We start from the raw sequence: 12,517 nt of genomic DNA, 5'->3' as shown, positions 1-12,517 counted from the left end.
GTAACTAATGTATGAAACAGTTCAAATCTCTCTTCCTCATCTATGATCATTCAGTGATCCAGGGCAAGCCATGATTCTCCAAGTCTTTCTTCCCCAGATTCCAATCTGCAGTTGGGGCAATACTGATCTATCTTGTTTGCTGTTGCAAAAATTGACAAGATCACGTTAGCACCCGGAATGTTAACATTTACATTGTCCTTCATTTTACAAGTCCAGAACTGCTTACTCTATATTTTTATTACAGAAAAAGTCATAAATACTCGTATCCTAACAAGATGTTTCCATTACAGTTGCTGGAAGTTATTCAATTGGTTGATCCCCAACCTCTTTGATATCTGCGCAGAGCATATAGAAACACAGCATATTGCACAAAAACAAAAGACAGCCTCAATGCTGGCAGAAGAAGCATGAAACATATGGCACAGCAGAAGATGTAAGGCAGCTATGCTGGCCTATTATGCAACAAGCAGAGCAGTAATCAGAAGCACAAATGTATGGTGGTCTTAATACAAATTAACAGTTACTAGCATAACTACATCAGAAATGATTAATTAGAAGCAAAAGCCACCAGAGAAAGAAAAAGCTCAGAACTGCTCATAGGTGACACAGAGATGCACAATTTATTGAATTTTTCGAGGCTTCAGCATTTACCTTTTGTTAAATCAGACCTTGAAGAAGGCCGGCTTGTTTTCTCATGGTCTTCACTGCTACTTTCTGAGGCGTCACTACCAGTTACATCATCTTCCTCCTCACTGCTTGTATCATCACTGTCATCATTATCACTCTCTCTTCTCTCATAATCACCATCATCTGACTCCTCGTCTTCAGATTCTTGGCCAGGAGAAATCACTTCAGGTAACAATTTTGGCCTTTTAGCATCATCAGCGCTTCCTGCAGTGTTGCCTCCTGTACTGTTCAAATTGTGTAGAGGTCGCTTTTGAGCCAACAGTTTAGAGTTTAGGATGTTGATCTGCCCACTCTCTTCTGATGTCTGTCCTGGAGGGGTGCTACTGTCCTTACCAGAGGAGGAAACCTTTCGGGGGTGGCCCCCATTTTTATTCCCACGTAGCTCCTTCATAAGGCTTTGAGTATTTTGGATCCTTCAGCTCTTTGGCCTCAAGCTGAAAGAGAAGCTTCTCATTAGTTTTTTGACACATCAAAGTTTAACCAACATCTCTGATCATCTACCTCAACTCCTTGGTCTGAATGCCAACTGGGCACATGCAATACAGGATTAGAAATAACTTCACCAAAAGTGATTTTGCAAAGTGAAAGACTTTTACCCTGAAAGGGCAGTATGTGGTAATATTGCTATGTTAGTAAAAATTATGGTAGTAGACACATTACAGTACAAAAAAAGAGTACTGTACTGTATCAAGTTGTGCATCCATTAAATCCTGTCATCTCCTAAGCATATATATATCTTCCATTGTACACTTATTAGAGTTTGGCATGACTTAAGGCAGCCCGGGAGATGAAATTCATCGGCATGGCACCTCTCTCCCCACCTCATGGCTGGCTGGCCCACTCACAAGCCTTTGTGTACTGTCTGGGTTATCCCCCCCTTTGCCAGTTTGCCTTCCCCACTTCCTCTGACAGCTGACCATTCAGATGAGGAGGCAGGACGGGGATTCTCCCTGTGCAGCCATTGAGTGGTTGACTGCCAAAGCCAGAAAACGGAAGCCTGAGCTTCTTTCTTGGACTGGGCAGCTAGCAAAGGATGACAACCCAGGCAGCACATGGGGGCTTGGAAGGGGGACAGCCAGCCAGGAGTGGGTGGGGAGAGGGACTGTGCAGCACCTGTGGTGCCATGTTGATAAATTTCATCACCCCAGGCCGACTTAAGTCGTGCCCATCTTTATTCATTAAGGGATGCCTTCCTTGGAATGGAACTCTGTGGAATTTCGAGAATAGCAATTGTTTAGTTCTTCCAGGGCCCTATATTTTCACCTCGAAATTCTACACACAAAAAAGCCAATATGTAATATATTATGTCTGCTCCTACATTTGATACAAGTTGTAGACGACAATATTATGCCTGTTTACTTGGAAATAAAGATAATCATCAAAATCTTATTGGATTTTTATACTGCTTTAACACAACCCGTGCAACTTTTAAAGGTGAATTGTCTAAAACAGAGGTCCTCAACCCCCAGTCCGTGACCCGGCAGCGGTCCGCGGCCTATCCAGGACTGGGCCGCAGACATAGATCTCCTATCCCCGTGAGCATCCCCGTAAGCACTGTTGCGCACAGGCGTGAGCATGTCCCATCCCCTGCGCTCACACTGTGCACATGCACGTGAGCATGTTCCACCCATGACTGCGCTTGTGTGCATGCATGTGAGGCCCCTCCAGTGCAACGTGTGCATATGCATGCGCGAGCTCCGCTCCCCTGTGGATGCGCCACACACCCCCAACCGTCCGTGGTTGGGAAAAGGTTAGGGACCACTGGTCTAAAGTTAAGAAACCATTGCAGGCATTACCTATTGGGTGCCACCTTGTGCAACTCAATACACAATAATGTCAAAATGTTTTTATAAATTCAATTTTGTTCTGCATCATCCATAGCTTTATAGTGCCCAAGTTGAAGAAGACCTTGTATAGTTTGAAAACTAGTTTATGTTTGTGTTTTTCCAGTGGTCTAATGAAAGTATTGTGTACAAGAACCACATATCTTTTTGTCTTTGTGGTTGGGCTATGGAAGATATGCTGAATAGCCTATCAGGCCACCATGTACAACTATGCATGGCCATGAAACATCATCCAAGCAGGACTATGAGTTTAAAACAACTTCTTTCTCCAAACATTAATAATCTGTCTGAATTGGCTCATCTAGAGTGTAGAATAAATGTTCTCTCAACTACAGTGATGATATGCGATTTGCCACATTATGTGTACCTCTATGAGCAAGATGAAAAGGAAACTTGTGTTTCTACCTATGGCAGGGAGGGCAATGTTGAATGAGTGGCAACTCTTTGTCTAACAAGAATGGAAGAGCCATTTTAATCCACATCAGCAAGGATGGAATCTGAAACCCACACCTCTGACTGAGATTATAGCCCTCATTTTGCAACTTACTTTTAATAGAAGAGGCTAGCATATAAATTACAGTGGTTGCCATGAATTTTGGAACTTCCATGTTTTTTTCTGCACCACCCATAACTCTGTGGTGCCCAGCCTGACAAAGACTCACAAAGGGTCGAATGCTACCTTATGTTTCTCATTTTTAGGTGTCTTATAAATACTTTAGTTGTCTTATATTTAGGCTACTTATATATTTTTTGCATGCAATGACAACCATTCCTAACCAACAAAGCCTATGGTAAGGGACCAAGTTGCAGTCCAAAATAACTAGAGAGCAATAACTGTCTGTCCCAATATTATGACCTAAATTCAGCCTAAGAAGTCAGCCAAGATAAGAATCAGTGTAAGAATCAGGGTGGTGCAGGAGCTAGGGTGCTGAATTAGGATGTTTAAGTTCCAGGTTTTATCTTTCACTAGACCATGACATTCATTGGATGACCCTGGACCAGTCATTAGCTTGACCTACTGCACAGAACTGTTATAAAAATAAAGTGAGGAGGAGGAGAACCATATGTATGCTGCCTTGAGTTCTGTGCATGAAAGGCTTTTGTAATTAATAAGGAATAAATAACCACTAATCAAAATGGGAGTGGGCATATGTACATACAAACTTGCGTTTGCTTTTCAAATGACTGAAATAATGATTCAAACCAGACCAAGGTCACCCCTAGCTCTCCATCATCCATTCCATAAATTATACCATCACAATCTGTATGTCTATGTTATTGCATGCATTTTATTCATAACAGCACTTTTTTCCCACATGAAAATGGAGGAGAATGTATCTAATTCATGGGAGACTTACATGCTGTACAGAGACCCTGGGAAGCTGTGTAAAGACACTTATTCTGTCCTACAGAGATGTAAGCCCAACAAAGTAAAAAAAAAAGATCCAGTAGTCCAACAACCTATTTACCACTATTCCAATGCCTTAGCAGTTCCAGAATAATTCAAATGTAATAGATTCATGGATATGAATGACTATTTAATGACTATTCTCTATGTAAGTGGTGATCAATCTTGGATCCACATATGTTCTTTGTAGAGCCAGTGGTGAAGGCTTCAGGGAATTTTAGTCCAAGAACATGTGGTGCCCAAAGATTGGGCACTACTGCTCAATGTGAGATCTAAGAGGAGAACTTCACTCTTATCAAGGACATCTAACTTGTCACTCAGAGGCGGGACCAGAAGGAGTCTTGGTCTACTTAAGCAAGGCAATTCTTATATTTCCGGTTGTTAACAGAACATTGCTTGTGGAATGGAAGGAGACTTTCAAGGTTTTAGACACAGTTATGAGTCATATTCAGAGCAATTCTGGCCCACAGAGCTACAAGATGGTGTATTCTACAGACAAAGGATATTGCACACAGCAACAAGGGACCTTCTTTAATTTTTAATTGGAACATGGGTGGGTATAGACTGGAAGGAGCCAAGCACTGCATTTCAGTGGCTCTTCTTCCAAGTTCATTTCATTATAATATTCTAATGAAAATGGCTTGATTTTTGCCTAACATTAGATCTTCAGAATCCATCCACTATAAATAGCAATCCTGGGATACTTTCTCTACTTAAAATGTAACAGATTATTGAGGTAGAAATTTTAAATTTGATTTCTCCCCATTTTGCAGTTATTAAAGACTCAGAGCTGGTGCCCGTAAATAGATGACAAAGGCTTATGCAGACAGCATTGTTCTAGAAAGCATGTATTTAGGGATTCCAGTTTTACAAGACTTCAGATCTTCCACCCACTTGGATGCTTGCTGGCCAGGACCAGCAGACCGCATGGTTGCTTGAGTCAAAAAGGGAAACTGAAATTGTGATATCTGTGTGTCAACTACAAACTGCAAAACTCCAGATGACTTGGCACTCAGTGGTTTCAACATTTCTTAAAATCAAAAATCAAGTGGGGAGAGTGACAGAAGTGCCAGGTCTAGAAAGAGATACTGGTCAGTGTAATGACAGGTATTCCATGGGATGTAAGATTGAAAGCATAAAAGCCAGTGCTCGCTCAAAACACTTAGCTCAGCAATTGTCCATAAACAGCACTGACAGGCATAGCTAACATTCAGGTGATAAAGGGGTAACAGTGTTAGTTTGTAAACAGAAACAATAGCCCCCCTCATCATTCTAAAGATTAAGAGAGGTATTGAGAGTATGAATTTTCCCTACATGTAAAGGCAAGAAAAATTGATCAAGATATTTTGCTAAGCTAGTAGGTCAACAGGCCTACTCTTTGTTGTTGTTTAGTCGTGTCCGACTCTTTGTGGCCCCATGGACCAGAGCATGCCAGGCCCACCTGTCTTCCACCGCCTCCCAGAGTTGGGTCAAGTTCATGTTGGTCGCTTCTGCGACACTGTCCAACCATCTCGTCCTCTGTCGTCCCCCCTTCTCCTCTTGCTCTCACTCTTTCCCAACATCAGGGTCTTTTCCAGGGAGTCTTCTCTGAACAGGTATTCCATTTTGATGCAAACTAGAGACCTACTCTAGTTTGCATCAAAAGCTGATTTTAGGGTCTCGATTCTAGGCCGGAGATCCACAACACAGCAAAGGAGCTTTCCTTGAAAGTTTTGGCAGACACCACCCAAGCAAGCGAATTGTTTGCAAAAAATTCTGTTAAAGGGACTGCTATTTTTTAAAAAAAACCCGACGTACTTTTTGCGTTCGCTGTTACCTTAAGATATACTGCTTTTCGAACCTTGAGGTTCAATTTAGTGATAGTGGCTTTCTTCCGAGAAGGGGTCCTATCCAGCACGGGGCATGCGATGAGCTACCTCCCACCACCACAACCACCACTACCCCCCCCCCCACGGTCCTGACCTGATAGGCCTCCTTCCTCCACGTGCTACTTTACAGTTTTGGGGGGGTCACCCGAGAGAGGAGGGTGAGAAGAGACCATGAGTTTCCCACCGGAAGAGGCGGCGCCTAGGAAAGCAAGAACGAACTACCAGGGGCCTCCCCCCGGACTCGAGTGCTACCTGCCGCTGCTGACGCGCTGCCCGAGCTCATCCGCCTCCGCACGGCCACACTCGGGTCTCCCCCTTCTGGGCTGCCTCCACGCTCTACTCGCCCGGTCGGCCCCGCGGCCAGGCCTCTTTCCCGTGTCCTAGCAACGGGGTTGAGCCCGCGGGAGTCACAAAGGGGCGGGGCGCGTTGCTCAGCCCGCGGCGGCGCAAGGCGCGTGCGCGGACGCCATGTTTCCGAATGGACGGGCGACGGGCGCCTTTCCCGAGGAAGCTCTGAGCGACCTCAGCGCCCGCCTTCCGCCCGGCTTCCGTTTTGTGCGTCACCAAAAAAAAAAAAAAAAAGAACGAGCAGTTTATTATTTTCAAAGCCCTTTATTTACAAATGTCCGGGTGAGCCCGCTCTCCCAGCTGGAACGCCGCTACAGCGCCCCCTGAAGGCTGCTCCTCTCGAGCCGCTGACCTCGCAGTGAACAGCACTTGCCTCCGCCAACGTCAATATTAGGAATAGGTTTTCTCGACTAGCAATGGCTCCGAAGGGTTGTGCTCTAATCAGGGCCGGCCCTACTGTTAGGTAGCATAAGGAGGTTAGCTACTCATTTTCCGGGACGAGGGAAGCGGCAGGAGGAGGATGTCATAGAAAAGAGCTGTACATCACTGGCCCTGTCTTATGCCCCATAAATTAGCCTGCTGTGCAAATTGTCCCATAATCAGGGCTGAAGATTTAATTGACAAGCTCACCAGCTGGAATACATGGGAGAGGAAACAGATGCCATCTTGTCCTTTGCCTCAAGCAACAGCTTATGCAAGACCAGTCTAATGTCAATGGCCCTCCATTTGCTACTCTTGGGAGAGGACACAACACTTCTCTCCAATTATTTTTCAGCACATGTAATTTCGCTAATAACATAGAAGTTGGCTTGATGGAAATTGTGCATGGAGATGCACCCATAGTCCCCACTGGGCTCTGGAATCTCTGGACAAGGGGAGGGTCAGCAGAGCATGCCTTCCTCTGGAAGGAGACCTGTGGGATGGAAGAATAAAGAAATTAAAGGGCAGCACCTTGATTAGAGGGGATTTTTGTGATGTTCCCCTTCAGTTTTCTGTAAAGCTAGAGGAAGTCTGATGATTTTATTCAAATTTGGGAGACCCACAGAGTGAGGTCACATGGGATTCATTACAATGCCCCATCATTCTCCTCATAATTGATCAGTGACATGCGATCAGCTTCTGCCTTGTAACAAAGTCCTTTATATGGGATCCATTCATCTTTTATTGTTTGTTTCAGAAATGAGTCCTGAGTAAACTAGTCAACAGTATGTTGCCTTGACTATACATATTTGCAAATACCCTATCTAGCATTTGACAGCCCCTAATTTTGGATTGATAATAGCTGCCATTTATAGAAACATCAACACTGTAAACAAGAGACATCTCCAAAAGAAGAGAGAAAAGGAGTCCCATTTTTTAAATCTTAGAATCGTAAAGTTAGAAGGGACCTATAAGGCTATGGAGTCCAATCCCCTGCTCTTGAATTTTCTCTTGAATGCCTCCAGTATTGGATTGCTCACCATCTCCTGAGGAAATTGGTTCCACTGCTATAGCAGTTAAATTTTTCCTGATATTCAGTCTCAATCTGGCTTCCTGTAGCTTGAGCCCATTATTATATGTCCTGCACTCTACGATGACTAAGAACAGATCCTGCCCTTCCTCTGTATGACTACCTTTCAAGTATTAAAAGTGCTATCATATCTCCCCTCAGTCTTCTTTTCTCAAGGTTAAACATACCCAGTGCTTTCAGTATCTCCTCATAGGCTTGGTTTTCAGTCCCTTGATACATAATCTCTGATTACATGACTTTCCTAAATTTAGCAGAATAACTTCCATCTCAAACCTGAAACCAGACACCTTTTTCATGGGGGGCGGAGTGTACTCTGTCAGCTAAGATTGGAACTTGTGAACATCTCTGGGTATTTGTACTTTTTTTTTAGTCCCCAAGTGGTGTTAGGGTATTTTGTAGCAGTTGAGGCAGTGGTCAACAATTTTTTCTTCAAGCAGGAAAGCCCCACATCCACCTTTATTCTCTGTATAGATTTGTACCTGCAGCAGCTGTTAAAAAGCTTTTCTTTGGCATTGTTAACTATATGAAAGGCTAATTGTTATTTCCAGAGAAGCAGTATTTCTGAGCAGTTTGGGACACTGTAATTGGCCTTATCATATGAATGGAGGTAGGAAACAACTGCTTTTTAACATGCTGCAAGCAACCCACACTGAAGGTTTCTGTAAGCTGTTATGTGATTCATAGACACCTGATGTCATTCTGAATCAAACTTGAGTTGAGATCAATGCAAAACTGGTCTCAACAGGTTTAATTATTTTCTTCTAGATAAAGCAAACCAGTTTGGTATCTGCTGACTTTTTAAAAGCCTAAACTGGCCCTGAAAATTATCTCTAGCCTTGTTAATTTTAAAAACTACCAAGTTTTATCCTCTTTTTCCCATGTTAAAGTCGCAGGTGTGCTTCATCCAGGATGGAGACACTTCTGAATTTGCAGCTGGATATATTGTATTTTCAGAAAAAGCTGAAAACTAAAGTTTTCTCCTTTTTTCCCTCCCAGGACTCTCAGGGGTCACTTGAGAGGAAACCTAAAACTATGACAGCACCAGCAGCCAGAGCCCATCATACCACTCTGAGTACATCGAATCTCAACTGCTTTTGGAAGCTAAGCAGCATCAAGCCTGATTAGCTTCTTTGAATCCCTTTATTGGGGAAAAGGAGAACAGAATAAAAAAGAAAATTCCTGAATGAACTATTTGGATGGGAGACCCCAGCGAATATCTAGATTATATAGTATGTGGACAATACTGGGGCTTAGTATAAGGCAGTTTCCCATGTTACTATATCTGAAGACTCATTCCATCTCAAGACATCATGAATTCCAAATTAAGTCAAGTTTTCCCTCAGCCTGCTTTTTGTAACATCCTGATGACATTCAACTTTCTGGAGATCCCAGAAATGTACATACAGTGTCCTTTTTGCTGGCTAAAAAGATGTTACACTAATACGGATTTTTAAATTATTTTTGAAATATGGATACCCCCCCTTTCCCCCACTTAAAAATGGCTCAATGTGGCTTATACAACATAAAAAGCATAATAACAACAGTTTGTTGTTATTGTTACATGCCATCAAGTTGCTTCTGACTTGTGGTGACCCTATGAATAAGCAATCTCTCAAATGTCCTTCCTGTCCTCAACAGCTTTTGTAAACTAAAGGCCATGGCTTTCTTTATGGAGTCAAACCACCTTCTAGCTGGTCTTTGTCTTTTCCTGGCGCCTTCAACTTTTCCTAGCATTATTATCTTTTCCAGAGATCTTCTCAGCAATGTGTCCAAAGTATGACAGTCTCAGGTTTGTCATTTTTTGCCTCAGTTTTGTCATTTTTGAAAGACAAAACACAAAGATCAATGTTAATGGTTAATAAATAAAATGAAGTAATATGATCAAATGCTTGTTTTACAGAGAAAGGTATTCATGTGGGGGTAGCACACTGATTAAAAAAAAGAAGGTGGCCTTACTTCATGAGGTAGGAATTCTACATACAGTATAGGGCATTGCATTACTACTATATCTTGGAAAAGTTGCTTTTGGACTACATCTCTCAAAATCCCCCTGCTAGCATAGCTATTTTGACTCCAAAAAGTACCTTTTCCAAGATCTAACTCCCAGAGAAACAACAGTCTGTGTCTCTGAAGGCAACAGCATGTGCAAGAAGCGCATAGCAACCATTTTTAAAATAATAGGCAGGTTCATATGGGAACAGAGGATTTTACAAAATGTAGAATTATGTCAAAGAGGAAGCATTACCTTGCTCTAATGTGGTGTGAAATCTTTGATCCCACTGATAATCAGACACATGATGAGAATCAGGTGAGGAAAATAAAGGTTGCAGGGAGAAATTCTGGTCAAGGCAAGAGGTTGCTTCTGCTAAGGGTGCTTGGAGAAGAGAAAGCTGCTGCTCGGTGTTTGATGAGGGGAAATTGCTTGCTGATCCCAGCTCAGAACTGGGTTGATTCACACTCTCATTGTGTAGGAGGTTGTTCAAGATATTGGTGATGATTTCTTCATCCACAGAGATCTCCTCAAGGAAATCTAGAGCACCATCTGTTTCCCAGACTTGTTTAGGTACTGCGTGGGGGACCTCAGCAGGTTGTCCTTGGGCAGTGGACATAAGGATGGTGGATGACGCCTGGGGTGCTTGCTTTGTATACTGAGAGAAAACTTCAGCCAAGGAATGGATTTGTTCAGCCAGCACATTGATGGCCCACTTGTCAAAGTCAGGTCTTGTTCCCACTTCTGGGACTGTTCCTATAGAAGATTCTTCTTCAAATAATGAAGAAACATCTACAGGAGGGGTGCTGTGCGGGGAAAACAGAGTTTCTGTGGAACACAGCACGCACGGGCTCATGGGGGCTGGCCTGTCTCCTCTGTCTGCATGAGGGAGACCAGCACTAAACAAAGGAAATTTAGCTTCTTGAGAAGATGGCAGGGTGGCTGTGCTAGGAGAGACAGGCAAGTTGATTGGAAAGGGAGGGTGCAGAGAAGCAGGAAATATATTTTCTTCAACAGCATCAGGCAGCTGGGAGGGGTAGTACTTGACTCGTCCATTGCTATTTGTCACTGGTTCTTGAGGGGAAAGGCTGACTTCATCGAGCTTTGTCTGCTGATTTGTATCTCCGTAACAGTATCTTTGTCTGGAAGTAGTTGGAGAAACAACTTCATTCTGGGAGCGTTGGCTTTGGATATAGATGGCTTCTTCTTCCCTATAGGGAACATAAGAGGTTAGTCCAAGATCATCTGGGGAACCAAGGTTGGGAACTAGTGCTCTGCGAGACCCCAAATCAAACTCATATAAGCTTGAAAGTATATTCACAGAGGATGGAGCTGAAGAATCAAAGCTGATCCACAGACATTTAGTGGCCTAAAATAAAGAACAAGATGGTACCTGCTTCCCATTTCAACCAATTAGACCGACAAAATTGTCTGCCAATACTCAAGATCGGACAATGTTACTCATAATATTTGAAACAGCAGACTAGATAGGGGAAATGAGGGGTAGTTCAGAGTCCACACAGGTACAGTATCTCCTCAAACACCCTTCTACCATTTCTCAGAGTCTGCTGTTTGAGACAATTGGTGACCCCACTTTGGCTAATGATAAGGCAGGCCCCCTTGAGAAAAACTTCCAGAGTAGAACATAATACATCCAAATATAATTCAAGATGTGAAACACATGTACACTGGAACCAATTTAAATTACAGACATTAAACTGCAGATGCATCAACAGGATGCATAATGAAGCTTTCCTCTTAGAGCGTCTTTGCTCTAGGTGGTCACCATCATCTTATTTTCAAGGAATGTTCTTCCATGACAGATGATGGCAATTACTATTGTCTCTCTGATCCGGACCTGTTCTTTAAATCATAGCCCCGAGATGACAAATATCTTTACATTCCTCAATACTGTATAGCTATGGTTTCTCTCCCTCATTCTTCCCACTACAAATTTTAAGATATCTTCTGGTGCCCCCACTGGGCCATGCCTCCTAGAAATTTGTTTACTACAGAAACAAAATTGAACTTTTGGGAAGAACTGAAATATATGAAATACTTATTTCATATTGAACCTAAACTTTTTTTACTGCTCTATAAACTTTATTCTTGTTTTTGGGAGTTATAAACCTGCAGCGATGTGGATGCCCCATCACTGGAGGTTTTCAAGGAAAGATTGGACAGCCATCTATCCGGGATGGTACGAGGTCCAGGATGGTATGAGGTCTCCTGCCTTGGGCAGGAAGTTGGACTAGAAGACCTCCAACATCCCTTCAAACCCTTCTATGATTCTATGAATAGCACAACTCTGCTCAATTCTAATAGTTCACATGCTACACTGAACAAACAGCTGAAAACTGTTACTGCTGAACCTTATTCTACCTAATTAAACCTGTCTTGGTTCTTAACATCTGAGAACATTGGACAAAAGGAAAGCAAAAACCATACACTTGTTTAAAAACACACACACATACATCTTATTTAGGCATAAAGGCTGAAATCCTGTTGCTTGAAAGTTGCAATAAAAGTAGTTCCATTGAATCAGTGGAGATTTGGTAAGTCAGCTCCTCCATAAATTCCATTAATTGAACAGGTTTACTGTAGTTATAATTTACTCTGCTAATCAACAGGATTTCAGCCATTGTTTTGGACAGAAACACATTAGAGGATTAGGCTAGCAGCATATTTGGATTTGGTTTGACTTAATGCTGAAAATATTTAATTTTTCAGTATTGTATGGTCATCGCACACATATGGCACATTAATACAGTAGTGGAAAAAATGAATCACAAACAATAAGCATCTCCTGGAAAATACTAATATCACAGCCAAGAGTGGTCCATCCTCTAATTTAGTAGACTG

At 42.6% G+C, this 12,517-nt stretch overlaps 2 protein-coding genes across 4 annotated transcripts in view; both read right to left on the bottom strand.

Moving 5' to 3' along the window:
• Positions 1-6,199, bottom strand: part of LOC110080739 (ribosomal RNA processing protein 36 homolog) — a 35,283-nt gene extending 29,084 nt beyond the window's left edge. Inside the window, exons 1-2 of one of the 3 annotated variants that reach the window (XM_020796876.3) lie at positions 6,060-6,199; positions 652-1,121 (exon numbers count right to left, since the gene is read on the bottom strand). In XM_020796876.3, coding sequence (XP_020652535.3) covers positions 652-1,078 — 427 coding nt within the window. In that variant the 5' untranslated portion in view covers positions 1,079-1,121; positions 6,060-6,199. Of the gene's footprint in view, positions 1-651; positions 1,122-5,736; positions 5,960-6,059 lie in introns of those variants that run through there. The other 2 variants (XM_020796877.3, XM_020796878.3) reach the window with 2 other exon arrangements.
• A 708-nt stretch (positions 6,200-6,907) lies between these two features.
• Positions 6,908-12,517, bottom strand: part of LOC110080736 (neuronal PAS domain-containing protein 4) — a 39,190-nt gene continuing 33,580 nt past the window's right edge. Inside the window, exons 9-10 of the mRNA XM_020796868.3 lie at positions 9,911-10,866; positions 6,908-7,068 (exon numbers count right to left, since the gene is read on the bottom strand). Coding sequence (XP_020652527.3) covers positions 7,037-7,068; positions 9,911-10,866 — 988 coding nt within the window. The 3' untranslated portion in view covers positions 6,908-7,036. The remainder of the gene's footprint in view (positions 7,069-9,910; positions 10,867-12,517) is intronic.

Source organism: Pogona vitticeps, chromosome 1 (assembly GCF_051106095.1).
Source record: "Pogona vitticeps strain Pit_001003342236 chromosome 1, PviZW2.1, whole genome shotgun sequence".
Classification (NCBI taxonomy): domain Eukaryota; kingdom Metazoa; phylum Chordata; class Lepidosauria; order Squamata; family Agamidae; genus Pogona; species Pogona vitticeps.
This window is presented reverse-complemented; position numbering and strand designations above follow the sequence as displayed.